The sequence below is a fragment of the Carcharodon carcharias genome, chromosome 23, assembly GCF_017639515.1.
Source record: "Carcharodon carcharias isolate sCarCar2 chromosome 23, sCarCar2.pri, whole genome shotgun sequence".
NCBI lineage: Eukaryota > Metazoa > Chordata > Chondrichthyes > Lamniformes > Lamnidae > Carcharodon > Carcharodon carcharias.
Window position 1 is genome coordinate 40,487,982 of NC_054489.1, and position 21,643 is coordinate 40,509,624.

Here is a 21,643-nt window from a genome sequence, read left to right on the forward strand (position 1 = left end):
CCACTTTTGGAATTTTATTGGTCTTTGCTAGCCATATGGCTGGCCCATGCTAACCACATTTCAATCAGTAACACTGGAAGTAATGTACAATCAAAACATTTTTAATACCATATAAAACATGAGAAGAAAAGAAAACAACACTCATTAAACAGCAATTAGAATCTACTCTACTTCAGAGAGAATAGGAAAGACATGCAGAGATTCTGACTCCTGTCTTCTCTCCACTGACAGCTGTCTTTTTTATGTGGGTTAATTTCCTCTCTGCTAAGTTAAAAAATGCTGTAAAACCTGCGTGTCATGTACACGGCATTCAGAAGATAAATATTTGACCCCAAAAGGCTAGCAGTATGAACAGTGAAGTGGTCTTCCGATGGAAGTAATAAAACTTTGCAGGGTTAATCCTGTAGCACACAACATTTCAAATCCTTCAAGCTGAACATTAATTTGATATGTGTGTATGTGGTAATCTTAAATGGGTTTGGATGATGATTGCTGGTGAACCAGCCTCGAGACATTAAGCGACTTTCTGGGCTCACTCACAATGGAAGGGAAACGTAAGAGAATTTGTCCTCACCCATGGAATTATAGCCCACGTCAGTAAGCAGCTTTATGGGGAGGAAGGAATTAAGGTAATCGATCAGTTCAATGAAAAAAAGATGATCAGAAATTTTAAATTCAACTAAGAAAATATTGTAACCTGGATGAGCTTAGTGCAATACATTTAATCATTCAAATCCTGTACTCAACCTGTATGAAAATGGTCTGTTGTTCTTTATTGGAGAACTAAAAATGTATCTCAGCATCAAAACATGAGCCCAGTTACAAAAGGATTACTGTGACAAATTGGGCAGGAGTCTTGTTTAAAATAATACAGAAGGCTTTGTTTTAATATCTTTTTATGAAATCTTTAAGCTTTGTCAACATTGCAGCCTCTTCAATTCAATTGCTGTTTGCTGGAAACAAATTGTGTGTGTGCACCCCTGAAATACTCATTCTCTCGAGCTGAAGCCACTGTGAAGGGTAGACAAGTTACCCCCTCTCTGCAACTCCTCTATCCTAATGGACTGCTTAAGAGATGTTAATTCCAGGATACCAGAGGTATTGCACATATGGAGTGAACAGCAAGTGTGCCTTACTTTTTACTCCCTTTGTCCAGTCTCTTCTCAACCACATCTGTGACTCTTCCTGAAGCCCTATGTCATTTCAACAATCTCCAGTTTCCTGGCCCAAACTGCCACAATGGATGTCCAATATCTCTACACTTCCATCCTGCACCAGAATAATCTGAGGGCTCTGTTCAAGGGAGAAGTGGAGGGGCCAAACCAGTCCCCATCCTCCATCACCACTCTCCTTCAACTGGCTGAACTTGCTCTCTCAATCAACAATTTCTCTCTTAAGTGGTCTCACTTCCTACAAAAAAGGAGTTGTTATAGGTACCTGCAAAGGCCCAAGTTATGCCTATTTGTGGGGCATGTGGAATATTTTTTGTTCCAGTTCAACTCAGGCCTGCTCCCCAACTCTTCTTCCAGTACACTGATGACTTTATCAGTGCCATTTCCTGCGCTTGCTGGAAATGGAAAACTTCTCCAAGTTTGCTTCCAATATCCACCTTTTTCTCAGCATTACGTGGTCCATCCCTTCCCTTTCCCTCCTCGACTTGTGTCCCTATTTCTGGAGATAGGCTATTAATATCCATCATAATCCCACCGACTCCCACAGCTACCTTGACTACACTTCCTCACATCTTGCATCCTTTAAGGGCTCCATTCCATTCTGCCAGTTTTTCCATGACATCTGTTCTGATGATGCCTCTCTTTTTCCATAGCTGAGGATTCTGCCCCACTATGGACGACAGGCCCTCACTGTGTCCAACCCATTTCCCGCACTTATGCTCTCACCTCTTCCCCTCCCCTCGCAGAACTGCAATAGGGTTCCCCTTGTCCACCCCACCAGCTTCCACATGCAAAGGATCATCCTCTGCTATTTCCGCCACCTCCAGCATGATGCCATCATTAAACACCCCCCCTCCGTACCCCCCTCCCCGGTCAATATTCCAAGGGGAACATTCCCTTGGCAACATCCTGGTTCACTCCTCAATTATCCTCGTCCCTTCCTACAGCAGGAGATATAACACCTGCTCTTTACCTCCTTTTTCCTCACCGTCTCAGGCCCCAAACACTTCTTCCAGGTGAGCAGTGGTTTACTTGTACTTCCTTCAATTTAGCTTTTTTTTTTATTCGTTCATAGAATGTGGAGGTTGCTGGCAAGGCCAGCATTTATTACCCACCTCTAATTGCCCTAGGTGGTGGTGAGCTGCCTTCTTGAACCACTGCTTTCCATGCTATATTTGTTGCTCACAATGTGGTCTCCTCTACAATAGGAAGGCCAAACACAGATTGGGTGACTGCTTTGTGGAATATTTCCAGTCAGTCCTCAATCTTGACCCCAAGCTTCCAGTTGTTTGCCATTTTAACTCACCACCTTGCTCTCACGCTCACATTTCTGTCATTGGCCTACTGCAGTGCTCCAGTGAAGCTCAATGCAAGCTTGAGGAACAGCAACTCATCTTCTGATTTGGCATTTTGGAGTCTCCTGGGCTCAACATCGAGTTCATCAATTTCAGAACAAGAACCGTCTCCCACACTTTGCTTCTTTTTCTTTGCTATGTGCTGATCTGAATTTTATTTTTCATATTTTTGTTTTCAGACAGAGCTGTTCATTATTCTGCCATTCAGACTCACTTTGGGCAAATGTTTTGATTCTTTACTACAGCTATTATCACTCCCTTTGCCTTTTGTCCCATAACATCTATCATTTAATCTCTCCTGCTCTCTTCCCTACCCCAGACGTTGCCTTTTTCTCCCCCTTTCAACAGTTTAAAACATCATATTTTTACCTTCCTTCTGTTCTGAAAAGTCATATGACTCAAAACACAATGTTTCCCTCTCCACAGGTGCTGCTAGACCTACTCAGCAGTTCTAGCATTTTCTGTTTATATTTCAAAAGTCCAGCATCCACAATATTTTGCATGCATTTTAGTCTCCAAATGAAGTAGGTCTAGATGACAGGCTTTAGTTTCTCTGCAGGCTAGGAAGTCAGCTTCAACTTTATTTCAATTACACAGAGGTGTAATTCAGTCCCTATTTTAAAATTATTCATTCTGTCCCTAGTTAAGACAGCAAAATGTTCAGCAACTGAAGAAGCAAATTAAGTGCCGATAGGAGTAGGATTTTCTCTGCAGTATAGGTGAAGGAGCTGGCAGACACCAAACTGAGGCGACAACACTGTTGCCACTGGTAGGAACGGGTAGCTCCAGCATGACAGTAACACAGCTCCCATTATAAATACAGACATAGGAATTTCTAATAGAAGTGTGCGCTTCTGTAAGATTTAAAAAATATTAACCAATTTTCCAGTGTTGCACATGGGGGGTCAAAGCCAAGTGAGAGGTGGATAGTTGGACAGAGTGCAGAAAGAATTAAATAGTGCATTGTTTCTGCAGGCAGCTGGGTATAATTAGAGTATGACAAGTTATTATAAAATGTAGATACAGGAATTAAAAATTCAATAATTAGACATAAAACAGGTTCAGATAATAGATTTCTAACATATTATAAATGTTGATTACTGGGTTGTGACAAGGAGACTAAGTTAATCGATTAAGATTGTTATCCTAACTTGCTAGGAGAAGGGAAAGAACAAGTTTGAATTTGAGCAAGACAGAGCAAGTGCAAGCTAATCTCACCCTACATGAAAGATGCTTTGTTCCCCCTAACACATTAGGAAAATGGCAGAAGTAGAGTGATCCCTTTGAATTCTACTGTAGCTCCTAAATGTAATTGTGAAAGGTACCCATTTAGTCTTCTGTCCGAGTTGGGTTTTTAAATTAAAAATATCGGGTATAACAGGCTCACATATCTAGTTGTCCTGCTTCGCCAGGCAGCTGTACAAGTTGCAAGTACAGAAAACATTGCATGATGTCCAATTTCATGGAATGAAACCATATTTGCATATGAATAATACATTACCCTCTCAAGTATGAAAGAACATAGAAATCAGCTGGATACCACACATACGTCAGCTACACCTGAAAAGGATAGTAAAATAAAACGATTCTGTCCCTCGCATTACCTACCTATGTTAGTTTTTTTGCCTTGTTGTAGAGCGAGTCCACTACTTTACTCATATTCTGGATTGTTTCAAGCGCAGTTTCATATGTTTTGTCTACTGGAGGCTCATCAAACACAATCAGGACCCCCTCGCCTTGGTCTAAAATACCTGAAGTAAAAGTAAATACAAGAAAAAACAAATATAATCTGCAATATAATTGGCTAGAAATATTTTTTTTCTTCTAGCTCCCCTGCTAGATTACCACACATTTTTTAAATCTAAAAAAAACATCAATCCAATTCTGGATACCAATATCCAGTGTGAAGTTATACAACTGAGAACAGCAAAGTTACTGGATGCATAATACTGATGTTGGCTGGTTATTCAGATGCCAACAAATCTTCAAGACAATTTATCCAGTCCTAGTGATCGGAGATCAGGTGGTTATTTTAATAGCTTAAAATACTGTATCCTAATCTGCAAAGGGTTAAAAGTGACAAATTAAAATCAGTCACCAATTTAACATATTTTTAAACCTGGTACACAAAGCTAATTTCTGTATGGCATTTCTTACTCTGCAGTTAAAAGGAGAATTGTGTCATACCAAGGACATGCAGTACGGAACTGCATACTGGAACAAAAATGCCACTTGCAGGTAATATTTCAGTCCCATCTGGAACAGGTAAAAAGTTATTTGGAACAAGAGATGTGATCAAAGTTTAAAATCATACCTGTCTTGAGAGATGAATTATTAAGGAGAACTAAAAAGAGACAAAGGTAACTCTTGACAAAAATGTTAGCCCTTAAGATATTGCATAGTCAAGATTTAAAATTGCAATTGCAACCATGACTAGGCTACGTAGTTAAACCGATTATATGGAAAATTCTTTTTTTGTTATTCACTGGTTCAATTATTGTGCATGTCAGAGCTGGGTATGATTTTAACTTTGTTGTAGTTTCTCCTGTGTTCAATGTAGAAACTGTTCAATGCTTACCATGAAACTTCTTGTCCAAGATCATCTGAGAGAGTTTTCTTTCCACATCGCCCTGGAATTACAGGACAGTGTTAGCTCCAAATTGCATTTCACAGTTGCTGAGCAGAAGATATCACACTTTGGTAGAATTATCTAGGGCAACATTTCCTAGGTTTTGCCATCTTGGCTGAGCCAGAGCTGATGATATTTCAAATTCAGTCAAATAAAGCTTTCGAGGAGCCAGATAACAGATTGGGAAGCTTAGCAGGTAAATAGATAAATAAACTCCTATCAACTTACTTGGTGCTCTGTTAAGATCTCAGCATTTCAGTTGCGCTTAGGAAACAGTTTTCAACCATCAACCCCATGGATGGATATAGACTTCAAGTTATTCGAAACAAAACATTTCCCCATTATGGATTCCCAGATCTCAACTACATCATCAAATCAGCTGTGAACCTTGCTCAATTTCATAAACAGGCAGAAATAGAGGGGCACAGTCCATCTTCACTCTATCCTCAAATAAGCACCTAAGCAGGTCAAAGGCCTAAGTGAAAATGCGAGCTCTTCAAGGGTGCGATTGAGTTTTATAAATCAGAACCACTTGGGACTTAACCACAAGGTCACTTATTGAAGCACTACATATTATCAGGCCAAACATCTGTACTCTGATCAGCTGTCAACTACTGTGAAATTAATTTAGCACTGAAAAATGTCTTGTAATTCATTCCCAACTCAGAACACCCCCATTGCTCCAGTGGGAGCACTAAGCAACAAAGGTGCTGGGAGGCAAAGGCAAATTTCATTTGCTTGGCTTTGAAACACAGCGCAGTATGCTTGAGGCCAGCTGCCACATAGCATGACTAAAAATAAAACTGCTTTTTATAAAGATTACTGTTTTTCCTGGAGAAAAAGAATCAAAAATAAGACCTTCAGTTCCAGAGCAAGGAGATAACCTGGTTTTATCTTTAAAAGTTGTTTCTCACCAAAGTGAAGGATGCCAATTAAATGTTGAAACTTTTGTAGTTTTACTGTATCTATCTAGAAGCCTTTCAGAAAACAGATTACAATAGGGAGTCAAAAATATTGGATCTCGCTTTGTTACAAAATGTGCAGATTCAAATATTTGAGAAAACAATTATAGAAGGTGGCAAGTTAACCCAAACTATAGTTGCTGTGAAAGATAATCAGTTGTAGTAACTGCACGATAGCGCAGTTTTAATCCCCAAATTTGTCTCTTCTTTGTGGTGTTAATTCCTTACTGGGAAACAGCTCCAGAGTCCATTATTCTTAAGTTAAGTTTAACATTTATAATTTATAATATTGTCAAGCTACTCCATTAGGTGAACTTTGATGGGGCTGGGAGTTGTGGGGAAGGCCGGGTGAGTGGTGGTGGTGGGAGTGGGGGTGGGGAGGGAGGGGTGTGTGTGTGTGTGTGTGTGTGTGTGTGTGTGTGTGTGTGTGTGTGTGTGTGTGACGGCGGTGGATAGATAAAATTAAAGAACAGGAATGCTGCCCAAATTGCCCTCCTTAAGCAAAAACAGTGAAGCTACTTGTAGCACTTTGGCTAAGATCAACTCACTAAGCAAGAGGAGGATTACATGGGACCTTCTTGGTCTAAAAGGCTCAGCTACTCATTTACTATATTTAGTCAAACACCAGGGAACTCAAAAAGAATGCTTCAGCTTGGGTTCATTTAGTTTTAGCAACAACTCAATAAGATTACTTAAGGCACTGTTGTAGAAGAGTGTCAAGCAGACTTCCAAAATGAATTTGCATTTTTATAGTACCTTTTCAAATGCCTTTAAGCATATGCAAGCCAAATGAATTACTTTGAAGTAGTGTACATGTGGAAAACATGGCAGTCATCTTACTAACAGCAAGGCCCCCCAACAGGCAACAATAAAATTAATGGCCAGTTAATCTACTTTGTGTGTTGGCTGAAGGATGAATTTTGCAATGACATAACAATATTTGAATAACATAACGGCACCTTCTTAATGCTCATTTGAACCATCAGATCAGAACATGCAAGTTTCAGTTTAATGTTTCCCTCAGCAGTCCACTGAAGTTTCAGCCTAGATTACATGTTCTAATCTTGGACTGAGGCTGCAGTCCTCAATCTTCTGTGTGAGGTGAATGATATCAAGTGAAACTAACTGACTTTAATATTTAGATCAACATCAACAAAATTCACAATGCTGTATTTCCTACTTAAACAATGATGATCACTTACCTTGGATAGTTTTATAATACTTGCTATGTGTTCTATCTGTAAGAATAAGAAAAAACATTTTACTTTACGATCTCTAAGTCACCACTAAAAAAGTCAGGATTAAAAGAAACAGATGCAAGTCACATGTCATAATGGCATGCAAGGGTCTTCAAAACATAATTAATAATGCAAACCGTATTTTTCAACTTAATGTTCAAAAGAGTTTGCTAAAGAATTATACTCTTAATACTTATAAAAGCGGATATAACAAGATATTAAAAATGACAGTTTAAATATTTACAGTACAGCAAGCCTTTACTTAACAACAGTAGTTTGTCTGAAAGCAATGGCAACCTTACATGGCAATAAATTTGAGTAGCTAGCAAAGCATATGGGCTTCATAAATAGAGATATTGAGCACAAAGCAAGGAAGTAATATTGATCCTTAATAAAGCTCTCGTTAGGCCACAATAGAGCAATCTGTCCAATTCTGGTCACGACATTTTAGGAAGCATATGAAGGTCCTTAAGAGCATGCAGAGGAGATCTACCAGAATGGTTCCAGGGATGAGGGAATTCAGCTACAAGGTTAGGTTGGAGAAATTGGGGTTATTCTCCTTAGAACAAAGGAGGTTGCGAGGAGATCTGGTAGAGGAGTGTAAAGATTATGACAGGTTTAAGTAAAGTAGACAAAGAACAGCCATTCTCAAAAATTGATGGTAACAAGGGGACAGAGTTAAACTTTTGGGCAAGAGATGTAGGAGGGATGTGAGGAAGAATTTTTTTTACATAGTGGGTGAGCTCGCTGTTTACGAGCTCGCCGTTTATGAGAGTGAAAGCGGAGATGATCAGTGATTTCTTGAAGGAAAATGGAGGGCACTTGAAAATAAATTTGCAGGGCTACAGGGATCGATTGGGGGAATGGGGCTGACCAGCTTGCTGTAGAGAGCCAGCATGGATTCAATAGGCCAATGGCCTCCTTTTGTGACATTTTTATTCTTTCACGGGATGTGAGCATCGCTGGCAAAGCCAGCATTTGTTGTCCATCCCCAAGTGCCCTTGCGGTGGTGGCGAGTTGCCTTCTTGAACAACTGCAGTCCTTGTGACATAGGTGCACCCAGAGTGCTGTCAGGATGGGAGTTTTGACCCAGTGACAATCAAGGCAGGGCGACGAACGCCTGGCAAAAAATTTAAGGGACATTTTGGCATCAGACCTGAGTGAAGGCATGATCATATGGTTCCAAGTCAGGATGCTGTGTGGTTTGGAAGGAAAGTTGCAGGTGGTAGTGTCCCCATGCATCTGCTGCCTTTGTCTTTCTCAAGTTGCAGGTTTGGAAAGTGCTGTCAAAGGAGCCTTGGTGAATTGCTGCAGTGCATCTTGTAGATGGTACACACTGCTGCCACCACTGTCAGGGGTAGAGGGAGTGAGTCTTTAAGGTGGTGGATGCAGCACCAATCAAGCAGGCTGCTTTGTTGAGCTGCACAAATCCAGGCAAGTCAAGTGTTACATTTATTTTCTTTCATTCATTCATTTATGGGATGTGGGCTTCGCTGGCTGGGCCAGCATTTATTGCCCATCCCTAGCTGCCCTTAAGATGATGGCAGTGAGCTGCTTTCTTGAACCGCTGCAGTCCATGTGTTGTAGGTACACCCACAGTGCCGTTAGGGAGGGAGTTCCAGGAGTTTGACCCTACAACAGTGAAAGAATGGTGATATATTTCAAAGTCAAGATGGTGAGTGACTTGGAGGGGAACTTCCAAGTGGTGGTGTTCCCATCTATCTGCTGCCCTTGCCCTTCTAGATGGTAGTATTCGTGGGTTTGGAAAGTGCTGTCGAAGGAGCCTTGATGAATTCCTGCACTGCATCTTGTAGATGGTACATACTGCTGTGTGTCCGTGGTGGAGGGAGTGCATGCTTGTGGATGTGGTGCCAATCAAGTGGGCTGCTTTGTCCTGGATGGTGTCAAGCTTGAGTGTTGTGGGAGCTGCACTCATCCAGTCAAGTGGGAAGTATTCTATCACACTCCTGACTTGTGCCTTGTAGATGGTGGACAGGCTTTGGGGAGCCAGTTGAGTTACTCGTTGCATGATTCCTAGCCTCTGACCTGCTCTTGCAATTACAGTATTTATATGGCTAGTCCAGTTCAGTTTCTGGTCAATGGCAACCCTCAGGATGTTGATAGTGAGGGATTCAGCATTGCTAATGCCATTGAACAAGGGGTGATGGTTAGATTTTCTCTTGTTTGAGATGGTCATTGCCTGGCACTTGTGTGGCATGAATATTACTTGCCACTTGTCAGCCCAAGTCCGGATATTGTCCAGGTCTTGCTGCATTTGCACATGGACTGCTTCAGTATCTGAGGAGTCTCAAGTGGTGATCATTGAGTAATCAGCAAACATCCCCACTTCTGACCTTATGATGGAAGGAATGTCACTGATGAAGCAGCTGAAGATGGTTGGGCCAAAGATACTACCCTGCAATGATGCCCTGGAGCTGAGATGGCTGACCCTTCAACAACTACAACCACCTTCCTTTCTGCTAGGTATGACTCCAGCCAGTGGAGAGATCCCCCCCCCCAACCCCAATCAATACCCATTGACTCCAGCTTTGTTAGGGCTCCTTGATGCTACACTTGGTCAAATGCGGCCTTAATGTCAAGGGCGGTCACTCTCACCTCAGGAGTTCAGCTCTTTTGTCCATGTCTGAACCAAGGCTGCAATGAGGTCAGGAGCTGAGTGGCCCTAATGTAACCCAAACTGGGCGTCAGCAAGCAGGTTATTCCTAAGCAAGTGCTGCTTGATAGCGCTGTTGATGGCCCCTTCCATTACTTTACTGAAGATGGGGGGGGTAGGCTGATGGGGCAGTAACTGATTGGGTTGGATTTGTCCTATTTGTGTGCAGGGCATACTTGGGCAATTTTCCACATAGCCAAGTAGATGCCAATGTTGTAGCTGTACTGGAACAGCTTGGCTATGAGCACGGCAAATTCTGGAGCACAAGTCTTTAGTACTATTGCCGCAATATTGTCAGGGCCCAAAGCCTTTGCACTATCCAGTGCTTTCAGCCGTTTCTTGATATCATGTGGAGTGAATCGAATTGATTGAAGACTGGCATCTGTGATGCTGAGGAGGCCGAGATGGATCATCCACTCAGCACATCTGGCTGAAGATTGTAGCAAATGCTTCAGCCTTATCTTTTGCACTGATGTGCTGGGCTCCCCCAACATTGAGGATGGGGATATTTGTGGAGCCCCCTCCTCTAGTGCATTGTTTAATTGTCCACCACCATTCACGACTGGATGTGGCAGGGCTGCAAAGCTTAGATCTGATCCGTTAGTTGTGGGCTCGTTCAGCTCTGTCATTTGCTGCTTATGCTGTTTGGCACGCAAGTAGTCCTATGTTCTCGCTTCACCAGGTGGACATCTCATTTTTAGGTATGCCTGGTGCTGCTCCTGGCATGTGCTCCTGCACTCTTCATTGAACCAGGGTTGATCCCCTGGTTTGATGGTAATGGTAGAGTGGGAATATGCCAGTTCGTGAGGTTACAGATTGTATTCGAGTACAATTCTGCAGCTACTGGTGGTCCACAGCGCCTTATGGGAGCCCAGACTTGAGTTGCTAGATCTGTTCGAAATATATCCCATTTCGCACAGTGGTAGTGCCACACAACACAATGAAGGGTATCCTCAATGTGAAGGCGGTTACTACTACCAGTAATGTCATGGACAGATGCATCTGTGGCAGGCAGGTTGGTGAGGATGAGGTTAAGTATGTTTTTCCCTCTTGCTGATTCCCTCACCATCTGCCGCAGACCTAGTCTAGCAGTGATGTCCTTCAGGACGACGCTAGCTTGGTCAGTGGCGGTGCTATCGAACCACTCTCGGTGATGGGCATTGAAGTCCTTCACCCAGAGTACAACCTGCGCCCTTGCCACCCTCGGTGCTTCCTCCAACATGGAGGAGCACTGATTAATCAGCTGAGGGAGGGTGGTATGTGGTAATCAGCAGATTTCCTTGCCCATGTTTGACCTGATGCCATGACACTTCATAGCGTCCAGAGTCGATGCTGAGGACTGCTAGGGCAACTCCCTCCCGACTGTATACCACTGTGCGGTGGTGACAGTGGTGTCTGGGACATTATCTGTAAGACATGATTCAGTGAGGATGCCAATGTCAGGCTGTTGCTTGACTAATCTATGAGACAGCTCTCCCAATTTTGGCACTAGCCCCCAGATGTAAGTGAGGAGGACTTTGCAGGGTTGACAGGGCTGAATTTGCCGTTGTCATTTCTGGTGCCCAGGTCTGGTTTCATTCCTTTTTTGAGACTTTGAAGCTTTTTGATACACCTGAGTGGCTTATTCGGCCATTTCAGAGGGCATTTAAGAGTCAACCTCATTGCTCTGGGTCTGGAGTCACATGTAGGCCAGACCAGGTAAGGACAGCAGATTTCCTTCTCCAAAGGACATTAGTCAACCAGATGGGTTTTTACAACAATTGACAATGGTCATCATTAGACATTTTAATTCCAGATTTTTATTGAATTCAAATTCCACTATCTGCTGTGGTGGGGTTCGAACCCAGGTCCCCAGAACATTACCCTGGGTCTCTGGATTACTAGTCCAGCAATAATACCACTAACCATTACCTCCCCTGCGCTTTATAATAATATGACTTTATGAATTTACTGCCGAGACCAATGGTTGGGACTATAAAAAATACGGAAACCACATTCCAGTGACTTAAAACTGCAGCTTCTAAAATGGCTGAAAACTTGCATCACTGTACCTGATGAATTCCAAACCCATTAAGTGCAGCCAAACTATCCAGAAAATTCCAGAGCCAATTACTGTGAAGAACTGTGAATGAGATCATCTGCTAACCCATACACAGAACATCCAGACCATCATCTGGATGGTCTGGACGGCGCATTAGATGTAGTCAGCTCAGACAATGAACCCTCGCTGAGAAAGAATGCATCCCAGCTGTAACCTAATCAAAACAAAACCACTCACCCGGAAGACACTAGCCATGACCATATTTGGGTCACTGGTCAGCTGGAGGGGATTTTTAAAAATTCGTTCATGGGATGTGGGTGTCACTGGGCAGGCCAGTATTTATTGTCCATCCCTAAATGCCCTGGGAAGGTGATAGCGTGCTGCCTTCTTGAGCTACTGCAGTCCATGCAATACAGGTACAACCACAGTGCTGTTAGGAAGGGAGTTCCAGGATTTTGATCCAGTGACAAGTGAAGGAATGGTGATACAGTTCCAACTCAGGATGGTGTGTGACTTGGAGGAGAATTTGCTGGTATTTCCATACATCTGCTGTCCTTATCCTTCTAGGTGGTAGAAGTCACGGGTTTGGGAGGCGCTGATGAAGGAGCCTTGGTAAGTTGCTGCAGTGCATCTTGTAGATGGTATGCACGGCTGCCACTGGGCATCAGTGATAGAAGGAATGAATGCTGAAGGCGGAGGATGGGGACCAATCAAGCAGGCTGCTTTGTCCTGGATGGTGCTGAACTTCTTGAGTGTTGCTGCAGTGGCACTGATCCAGGCAAGCGGAGAGTATTCTATCACACTCCTGACTTTTGTAGATGATACAGGCTTTGGGAGTCAGGTGGTGAGTTAGTCTCTGCCGATTTCCCAGCCTCTGACCTGCTCTTGTAGCCACAGTATTTATATGGCTGGTCTAGTTCAGTTTTTGGTCATTGGTAGCCCCCAGGAGGTGGATAGTGGGGGATTCAGCAATGCAAATACCACTGAACATCAATGGGAGATAGTTAGATTCTCTCTTGTTGGAAATAGTCATTGCATGGCAGTTGTACGATATGAACGTTGCTTGCCACTCATCAGCTAAAGCCCGAGTGCTGTCCAGGTCTTGCTGCATATGGACACAAGACTGCTCCAATATTCGAGGAGTCACGAATAGTGACAATTGTGCTACCATCAATGAACATCCCCACTTTAGGCCTTATGATGAAGGGAAGGCCATTAATGATGGTTGACCTAGGGCACTGGGCTGAGGAACTCCTGCAGCGAGGTCTTGGGATTGAGATGGCTGACCAACAACCACAACCATCTTCCTTTGGGCTAGGCATGACTCCAATCAACAGAGTTTTCCCAACTTCCGTTGACTTAGTTTTGCTTGAGGTCCTTGATGCCACACTCAGTCAAATGGTGTCTTGATGGCAAGGGATGTCACTCTCATCTCACCTCACTTCTTGAATTCAGCTCTTTTGTCCATGTTTCATCCAAGGCTTTAATTATGTCAGGAGCTGAGTGGTCCCAGCAGAACCCAAACTGAGCATCGGTAAGTGTGATATTGCTGTGTAACTGCTGCTTGATAGCGCTGTCGACGATACCTTCCATCACTTAGCTGATGATCGAGACTAGACTGATGGGGCGGTAATTGGTTTGGTCACATCTGTCCTGTTTTTAGTGGACTGGGCAATCTTCCATATTGTCAGGTAGTTGCCAATGTTACAACTGTACTGAACAGCTCAGCCAGGGGCATAGGTAAGTCAAGAATATGACTGCCAGGATGTGGTCAGGGCCCATAACCTTGCAATATTCAGCTGTTTCTTGATATCACGTGGAGAGTGTTGAATTGGCAGGATATTGTTGCAAATGCTTCAGCCTTATCTTTTGTACTGATGTGCTTGTCTCCCTCTTCATTGAGGATGGGGATATTTGTGGAGCCTCTTCTTCCAGTTAGTTGTTTAATTGTCCTCCAGCGTTTACTACTGAATGTGGCAGGACTGCAGAGCTTTGATCTGATCTGTTGGTTGTTGGATCTGACTATCGTGTGCTGTTTCTGCTGCTTGGCACGCATGTGATCTTTTGGTGTAGCTTCCCCAGGTTGACCCTTCATTTTTTAAGGTGCATCTCATGCTGCTCCTTGCACGCTCACCTGCACTCCTCATTGAACCAGGGTGGATTTGCTGGCTTGATGGTAACGGTAGAGTAAGGGGTATGCCAGGCCTTGAGGTTACAGATTATTGTTGAATACAATTCTGCTGCTGCTGATGGCCCACAGAACCTCATGTATGCCCAGTTTTCAGTTGTTAGATCTGTTCTAAATCTATCCCATTTAGCATGGTGCTAGTGCCACAACATGATGGGCGATAGCCTCAATGTGAAAACTGGACTTTGTCTCCACAAGGGCTGTGTGGTGGTCACTCCTACCAACACTTGTCATGGACTGATGCATCTGTGACAGGTAGATTGGTGAGGATGAGGTAAAGTAGGTTTTTCCCTCGTTAGTTCCCTCACCACCTGCTGTAGACACAGTCTAGAAGCTATATCCTTCAGAACTCAGCCAGCTTCATCAGTTGTGGTACTTTTGAGCCAGTGATAGTCATTGAAGTACCCCATCCAGAGTACATTGAGCCCTTGCCACCCTCAGTGCTTCTTCCATATGGAAAAGCACCAATTCATCAGATGAGGAAGGGGTGAGGATGGGAATTGGGGGTGCACCAAGTGGTAATTAGCAAAAGATTTCCTTGCCCATGTTTGACCTTATGCCACGAGGCTTCATGGGATCCAATGTCAATATCGAGGACTTCTAGGGCAACTCCCGCCTGAATGTATACCACTGTGCCACCACCTCTGGTGGATCTGTCCTGACAGTGAGACAGGACATACCCAGGGTTGGTGATGTCTGGTACATTTGTCTGAGAGGTATGATTCTGTGAGTATGACTATGTCAGACAGTTGCTCGACTAGTCTGCAGGACAACTCCCCCAATTTTGGCACAAGCCCCTAGATGTTAGTAAGGAGGACTTTGCAGCTTGACAGGGCTGGGTTTGTCATTGTCATTTCTGATGCCTACCAGGTGGTCTGTCTGGTTACATTCCTTTTTGGAGACTTTGTAGCAGTTATGATACAACTAAGTAGTTGCTAGGTCATTTCAGAGGGCATTTAAGAGTCAACCACATTGCTGTAGGTCTGGAATCATATATCGGCCAGGCAAGGGTGGCAGATTTCCTTCCATGAAGACATAAGTGAACCAAATGGGTTTTTATGACAATTAACAATGGTTTCATGGTCACAAGCTTTTTAATTCCAGAATTATTAAACAAATTTAAATTTCACCAGTTGCCCTGGTGGGATTTGAACCCCATGTACTCAGAGATTGACTTTTGGAAATCCAAATATACTAAATCTACTGGTTTCCCTTTATCCACCCTGCTGGTTACTTCCTCAAAGAACTCTAACAAATTTGTCGAGCAGAATTTCACTTCCATGAAACCAGGTTTAAACTACTTGATTGCATTATGATTTTCGAAATGTCCTGCTACATACTTAATAATGGATTCCCACATTTTCTCAATGGCAGGTTCATGCTGATTCCTCAGCTGAGGACAGGCGTAGTAATCAGCACAAGGTTTCCTTTCTCATTTTTGACATGATGCCTTGAGACTCCACGGGGTCCAGAGTCAATGCTGAGAACTTCCAGGGCAACTCCCTCCCAACTGCATACCACTGTGCCACCACTTCTGCTGAATCTGTCCTGCCAGTCGGACAGGGCGTGGGACATTGTCTGTAGGGAGTGTGTTGTTGTTTCTGATGCCTAGGGTGATGCTTGGTGGTTCACCTCGTTTCATTTCTTATTGACTCTGTAGCAGTTCGGTACAACTGAGTGGCTTGCTAGGTCATTTCAAAGAGCATTTAAGAGTCAACCACATTGTTGTGGGTCTGGAGCGAAATCTAGGACAGACCAGGTAAGGCAGCAGATTTCCTTCCATAAGGACATAAGTGAACCAGATGGGCTTTTACAACAATTAGACATATATTCATGGTCACCATTACTGGGGCTAGCTTTTAATTCCAGATACATTTTAAAAAATTAATTGAATTTAAATCTGATTTGAACCTGTGCCCCCAGAGCATTAGCCTGGATTACTTGTCCAGTGATATTACCACTGGGCCACCACCTCCTCCACTACACTGTTCTATAAGTGTGAATAACTTGTGTACCAGATAGGGAATCTTGTGATACAAATTCATGTTATTTGCAGAAAATCGACTTCACAAACCACAATAGCTGGATGGAATCAACCTATGTCATCTAAAACTTTTACACAAGAACATATGCATGTAAAAAAAACACCCAGGTCCAATTTTCATTGGGAAGTCCACCGCTTGTGTTTCAGATCTACCCACGATTTCAGATACCTCAGCAAATGTGTCTCCAGCTGTGACTTACTCCGTGTGGATTCTAACTCAAATTCCACCCTTAGCATTTCCAATCTACCCACAATTCTGGACACTTCCTAGACAACACCACATGCACACTCTTGACCTCTCTCTTCAGCAGCACTGACTCCAACTCAAAGCTGCCTTGGTTTGCAGTTTTATTTCATTCTTCATCTCATCCAATGGTTTAACAAAAAACTTGCCTTCCTTTCAAAAGGAGAAGATTGCAAGCTTCAGCAACTCAGACAGCAAGGCCCCTCCAGATAGATTTCCCCTTCACTTCCCTCTGGCCCCATACCTTTCTTCTAATCTTATCCCTTGCTGTGCTTTCATAACATCCTTCTCTAACCTCTCACCCTTCCCATCTCTAACCCTGAAAGATATGTCATCAACAAAGGACTCAGCTTTATTCCCCGATGCCCGCCACCTCAATGAATTTTGAGCTCAGCACGATGCTGAGCTCTTTTACTGTTGCCTTCGCCTCCATGCCCAATTCTTTGGCCTGGAGTTGCCCCCCTGCATAATGGAAACTTTTACCCGTCTCCACTGTTTCACCTGCATCTGGTCCTCTCCCTCTGCCCTCCTACTCGCTCTTGATCTTTATAATGTCACACTGGCAGTTCTTAATTTCTCTGATCCCCTCACTCACTCTAATCTGTCCCGCTCTGAGCTTGCTGCACTCTTCTCTCTCAGTTTCAATCCTAACATAGTCATCAAACTTGCTGACAAGAGTGGTAACAGCTGTTGTCTGGCAAATCAACTCTCTACTTAGCAGAGGCCAAAAGCCAACTATCCAACACTTCCCAGCAACTCCATGGACCATGACTGTACCACTGAACATGAATCCATCATCTCTAGGACTACCACTGACGACCTCCTCAAGGCAACTTTCCTTCATGGCCTGCAACCTCAGACTCCTAACTCTGAATAGGCTGCTTCTAACTTCTTCCCAAGTAGACCTATTGGGTGGAATTCAATGGTCCCGGCAATGGGGCAAGTTCCACAGGGCCAGTCCTGGTGAGAGGAAGAGGGGTTCATTGTGAAGAGCGTGGGTTGCCTTTCCAAGGATCCCTCCCTTGCTGCCTCATTCCTTATCTGGGAGTCCAGACAGCAAGTCAGCATCAAAGCAGTGCTCAATCTTGGTCCTCTCTCAATGTCCACAGTTCCAGTAGGGATTACTGGATATTCATCAGTAAAAAGACTCCAACCTGATTTCCCCTTTTCTAACCCAGAAGAATACAGGCCAACCATAGGGCCCTTAACACTGCTGGCCTTATGGCTGAACTATTCATCATTTTGATATTGGGGCAGCTCTCACTGAACAGATGTAGTTAAAATCAAGTTTTTTAAGTTACAGGAATGGTGAGTTATGTGCATGGCTAGGGGCAGATGGTTAAGTTCCATAAATGCCTACCAAATAGAATTTAAACCAGCCAGTTTTAAAAAGTGCTAAACCTATTAAGAGACACTGTACATATTAGAGGATATGAAGGCCAGATTTACATCTTCAGTACTGCCATAAATCTGCTACATTAAGTTCCCATTTAAAGTTGCCTGATCCGGCGTATTTTGCTTTAGCATTGTGGGTATATTTGGGCTGATATGGGCACTAATGGTCGAGACTACCATTAATGTTGTTACATGTCAGTGGCGATCAAGTGTGACTGACCAAATCGACTCAATTTTGGAGTAGACTGTCCCCAACTCTCCCACTGGCAGCTCCTCTCGCTGACTTCCTGTCTTACACTGCCCTTGTCCTGGGCCCTGGGGTGCGGGTGCGGGCTGGAGGGAGGGTCGATGAGATGAGGCTGGGGGGAGGGGACAGATGAGAGGGGCTCAGCAGGACAGAGGGGAGGGGAAGGCCCAGCAGGACAGAGAGGAGGGGGGAGGGTCAGCAAAACAGAGGTACAGTGCTTGGTATTGATGAAGACTCATGGCTGAAATACAGCAGTCAACAATCTTCACTCTTTTCATGGCAGCGTTCATTTCTCCTGTGTTCTTACACTTACTAATTTATTCCACTTCACGCAGAATAAGTACAGTGTTTGTGCAACCAATGCCTAGAGCCAGGCTGTTAAATTACTGGTAGTGTGCTTAGCAATGGGCATTTTAAGTTGCTCTCAGAGCTTTCAAACTTGCTATTACAACACTATAAACTCTTGGGTTGAAAAAGCCTTATCTTTTCAGAATGGATGGCAAATATAAATGTCAAAGCAAAAGGTTCTCACCTATTTATTTTTTCCCCAGCATACCAATTAATTGAAAATGTGATAACTGATCACAGAAAGCTTCCCATTCTTTTTTTAGCAGATCAAATAGTGAAGAGGTAAACAACACTAGGAGCAATGAACTCAATACAACAGCTGGGCAAATTTGATCTGGTGTGCTAACATGGCACCTGTCTTTAAATGGTGCAATGTGCAACATGCTGGTACTAATACAACTACCTGCATTTTACGCGTGCTGTGCATGCATTCCAAGGGCTCAATTAGGAAAATTTGGAATGTATTCAATTCATTCATCAATTTAAATTTATATTTTAGAAAAAAGCTTTACTGAGTTAACTATGGGGGCACAAACTGCAAATAACGGCTCCGTGACCCAAAGTTGTGTAGCAAGATTTGGTTAAACGTTATTTCGGGAGCTGATTGCAGGTGTTGTTAGCTGACGAATGTATAATAGTACAATAGAAAATAAAAGGCAACATTTTCATATAACAAGCAAGCAAATGCAATAACAAAAATTACTTCTAAAAATAGAAAATGGTGGGAAAACTCAGCAGGTCTGGCATCTGTGGACAGAGAAACTTTTTGAGTCTGTATGACTTTTTCAGTGTTGAAGCGAGATAGAAATATGATTGGGTTTTATGCTGTTGAAAGGGTGGAGTGGAGCAAAATAGAAGGTCAGGGATAGGTTGGAGATCAGGAGGGATTAAATAGCAAACTATATCATGAACAAAAGACAAAGGGATTCTAATGCTAGTATTAAAGACTAAAGCAGGTGTTAATGGCGGCATAAAATTCAGCCCTATCTGAAAGCAAAACATAAGAACAATATACAGACTGGCACTTTGAGGGGGTGGGGGAAGGGGATGGAAACAAATCAAAATGGAGGACAGAGTTCATGGTCTGAAGTTGTTGAACTCAATGTCAAGTCTAGAAGGCTGTAAAATGCCTAACCGGAAGAGGATACTGTTCCTCCGGTTTGTGTTGGACATCACTGGAACATTGCAACAGGCCAAGGACTGAAATGTGAACATGAGAGCATGAACGTGAATTGAAATAGCAAGCGACAGAAGAGCGGGGTCATGCTTGCGGATTGAGCGATGTTCTGCAAAGTGGTCACCCAGTTTGTGTTTAGTCTCCCCAATAACAAAAATTAGTTAACTGGTAGAAAACATTGACATGAAATGGAACCTCTTTATAAGGGATGCTATCTTCTGATATGCACATGGACGCTACACACTATCCTGGCAATCAAAATGGTGTCAGTTTCGGGAAGAATCCATTGAAAATTAATGGTCTACACTTGAGCAATATTGAAGCAGCCAATATTTTTCTAATAATGTCACGGCTTGAAATTAATTTCAGGTTGGATCCCAGAATTGTATGCAAGTAAAATGGGAACGTTGTTTCATTCATACTACTTGCAATTACCTGAACTCTGGAGAAAGGCTCAATCACTCGGATAAGATTCTGCTCCAATAAGTTGTCATACAGTTTTGCCAGATGCGTGGTGATAATTGGATCATCCCGTAGCTCTGCTTGAAAATCTGTTAAAGCCTGGAACCCATAAGGGCAGAGTTATAATTCACAATAGACAAGATAACACAATTTAAGCAAATTCAAGTGATGTTTTTTTTTTGCAGGGCTAAATTTGACAAGGCAAAAGCTGTCATGAGTGTCTGGCACAATGACAAAAATCCCTAAGTCAACATTCTAGAATAACAGGCATTTGCACTCAAGCTTTCACTTTGCAGGTTGCTTGACATCAGTCTTGGCGAAAGATGATATTTTCCACCAATGACATTCTGAACAGTTAATGAAGGAACTGTTCCATCCAAATCTTTCTTTCATATTGTTACCTGGAGGCATACCAAGAACAAGGAGGTCTGCCTTGGTTCAATTTGTATCACTTTTGCCCGATTCAGCAGGTTATGGGTTCAAGAGCCATTCCAGGAGTTGAGCACAAAAACCTAGATTGACACTCCAGTGCTGTATTGAGGGGGTACTGCACTGTCAGAGGTGTCATCTTTTGACACACACGTTAAATTGAAGCCCAGTCAGCTCTCTCCAGTAGGCACAAAAGATCCCACGACACTAATTCGACGAAGAACAGAAAGGATTATCCCTAGTGTTCTAGCCAATGCTTATCACCCAATCAACAAAAAACAAATTATCTGATCATCATTACACTGCTGTTTGTCAGAACTTGGGAGCAAATTGGCTGCTGCATTTCCTACATTACATGATTGACGACACACTGCAGAAGTTCTTAATTGGCTGTAAAATGCTTTGGGGCGTTCTGTGGTCATGAAAGATGCAATTTAAATTATTTAACAGAAAATACACCCAATCTGAGTGACTTGTCAGCCTGGTTGAATTTAGATTCTTGGTTACAAAAAGAAATGTTTAATCTAAACTATCTAGTCAAAAAACACGCAAGATTAAGCCATTAAACACCGCAGTAACCAACAACTCAACTTCACCATTGAATTGTTACTTTTCTTTTGATTTTAAGATGTTACTTTGATCGTTTGCAAGTGTCTGACAAACTTATTTAATTTGTTCAGAAATGCACAATCTGATATAAATCTCACTTAAAGACATTGCCTTGCACAGGTGTGATAATAATGAAACAGCTCTTTTTAAAATCCATTACCAAACAAGTTTGTCACAAAATATTGAACAATACCATTAGGATAAATAGCTTTTAAGAGCAACTGCAACTCAATGATGTAAGCAACTTTTGCTACATTTAGTTAACACGTTTGGGGATCAAAACTGGTACAACCTGCCAAGTTTACAAAAATGTGTCACCACCAGCTATTCAGTACATGGTGATATTATCGAGAACAAGAAACTCCTGGTGGAAGCACTTCTTGTGTTATGAATAGCAGGCCAAAAATTTAGAATCTGTGATCTAATTTT

General features: G+C 42.8%; 1 protein-coding gene across 2 annotated transcripts in view; it reads right to left on the minus strand.

Annotated features, from left to right (window-relative positions):
- The window catches only part of LOC121269007 (26S proteasome non-ATPase regulatory subunit 11), a 100,302-nt gene that overhangs the window by 11,668 nt on the left and 66,991 nt on the right, over window positions 1-21,643 (minus strand). For both annotated transcript variants that reach the window (XM_041173356.1, XM_041173357.1), the window contains exons 10-13: window positions 20,150-20,275; window positions 7,321-7,356; window positions 5,106-5,157; window positions 4,136-4,278 (exon numbers count right to left, since the gene is read on the minus strand). In XM_041173356.1, the coding sequence (XP_041029290.1) occupies window positions 4,136-4,278; window positions 5,106-5,157; window positions 7,321-7,356; window positions 20,150-20,275 (357 nt within the window). The remainder of the gene's footprint in view (window positions 1-4,135; window positions 4,279-5,105; window positions 5,158-7,320; window positions 7,357-20,149; window positions 20,276-21,643) is intronic.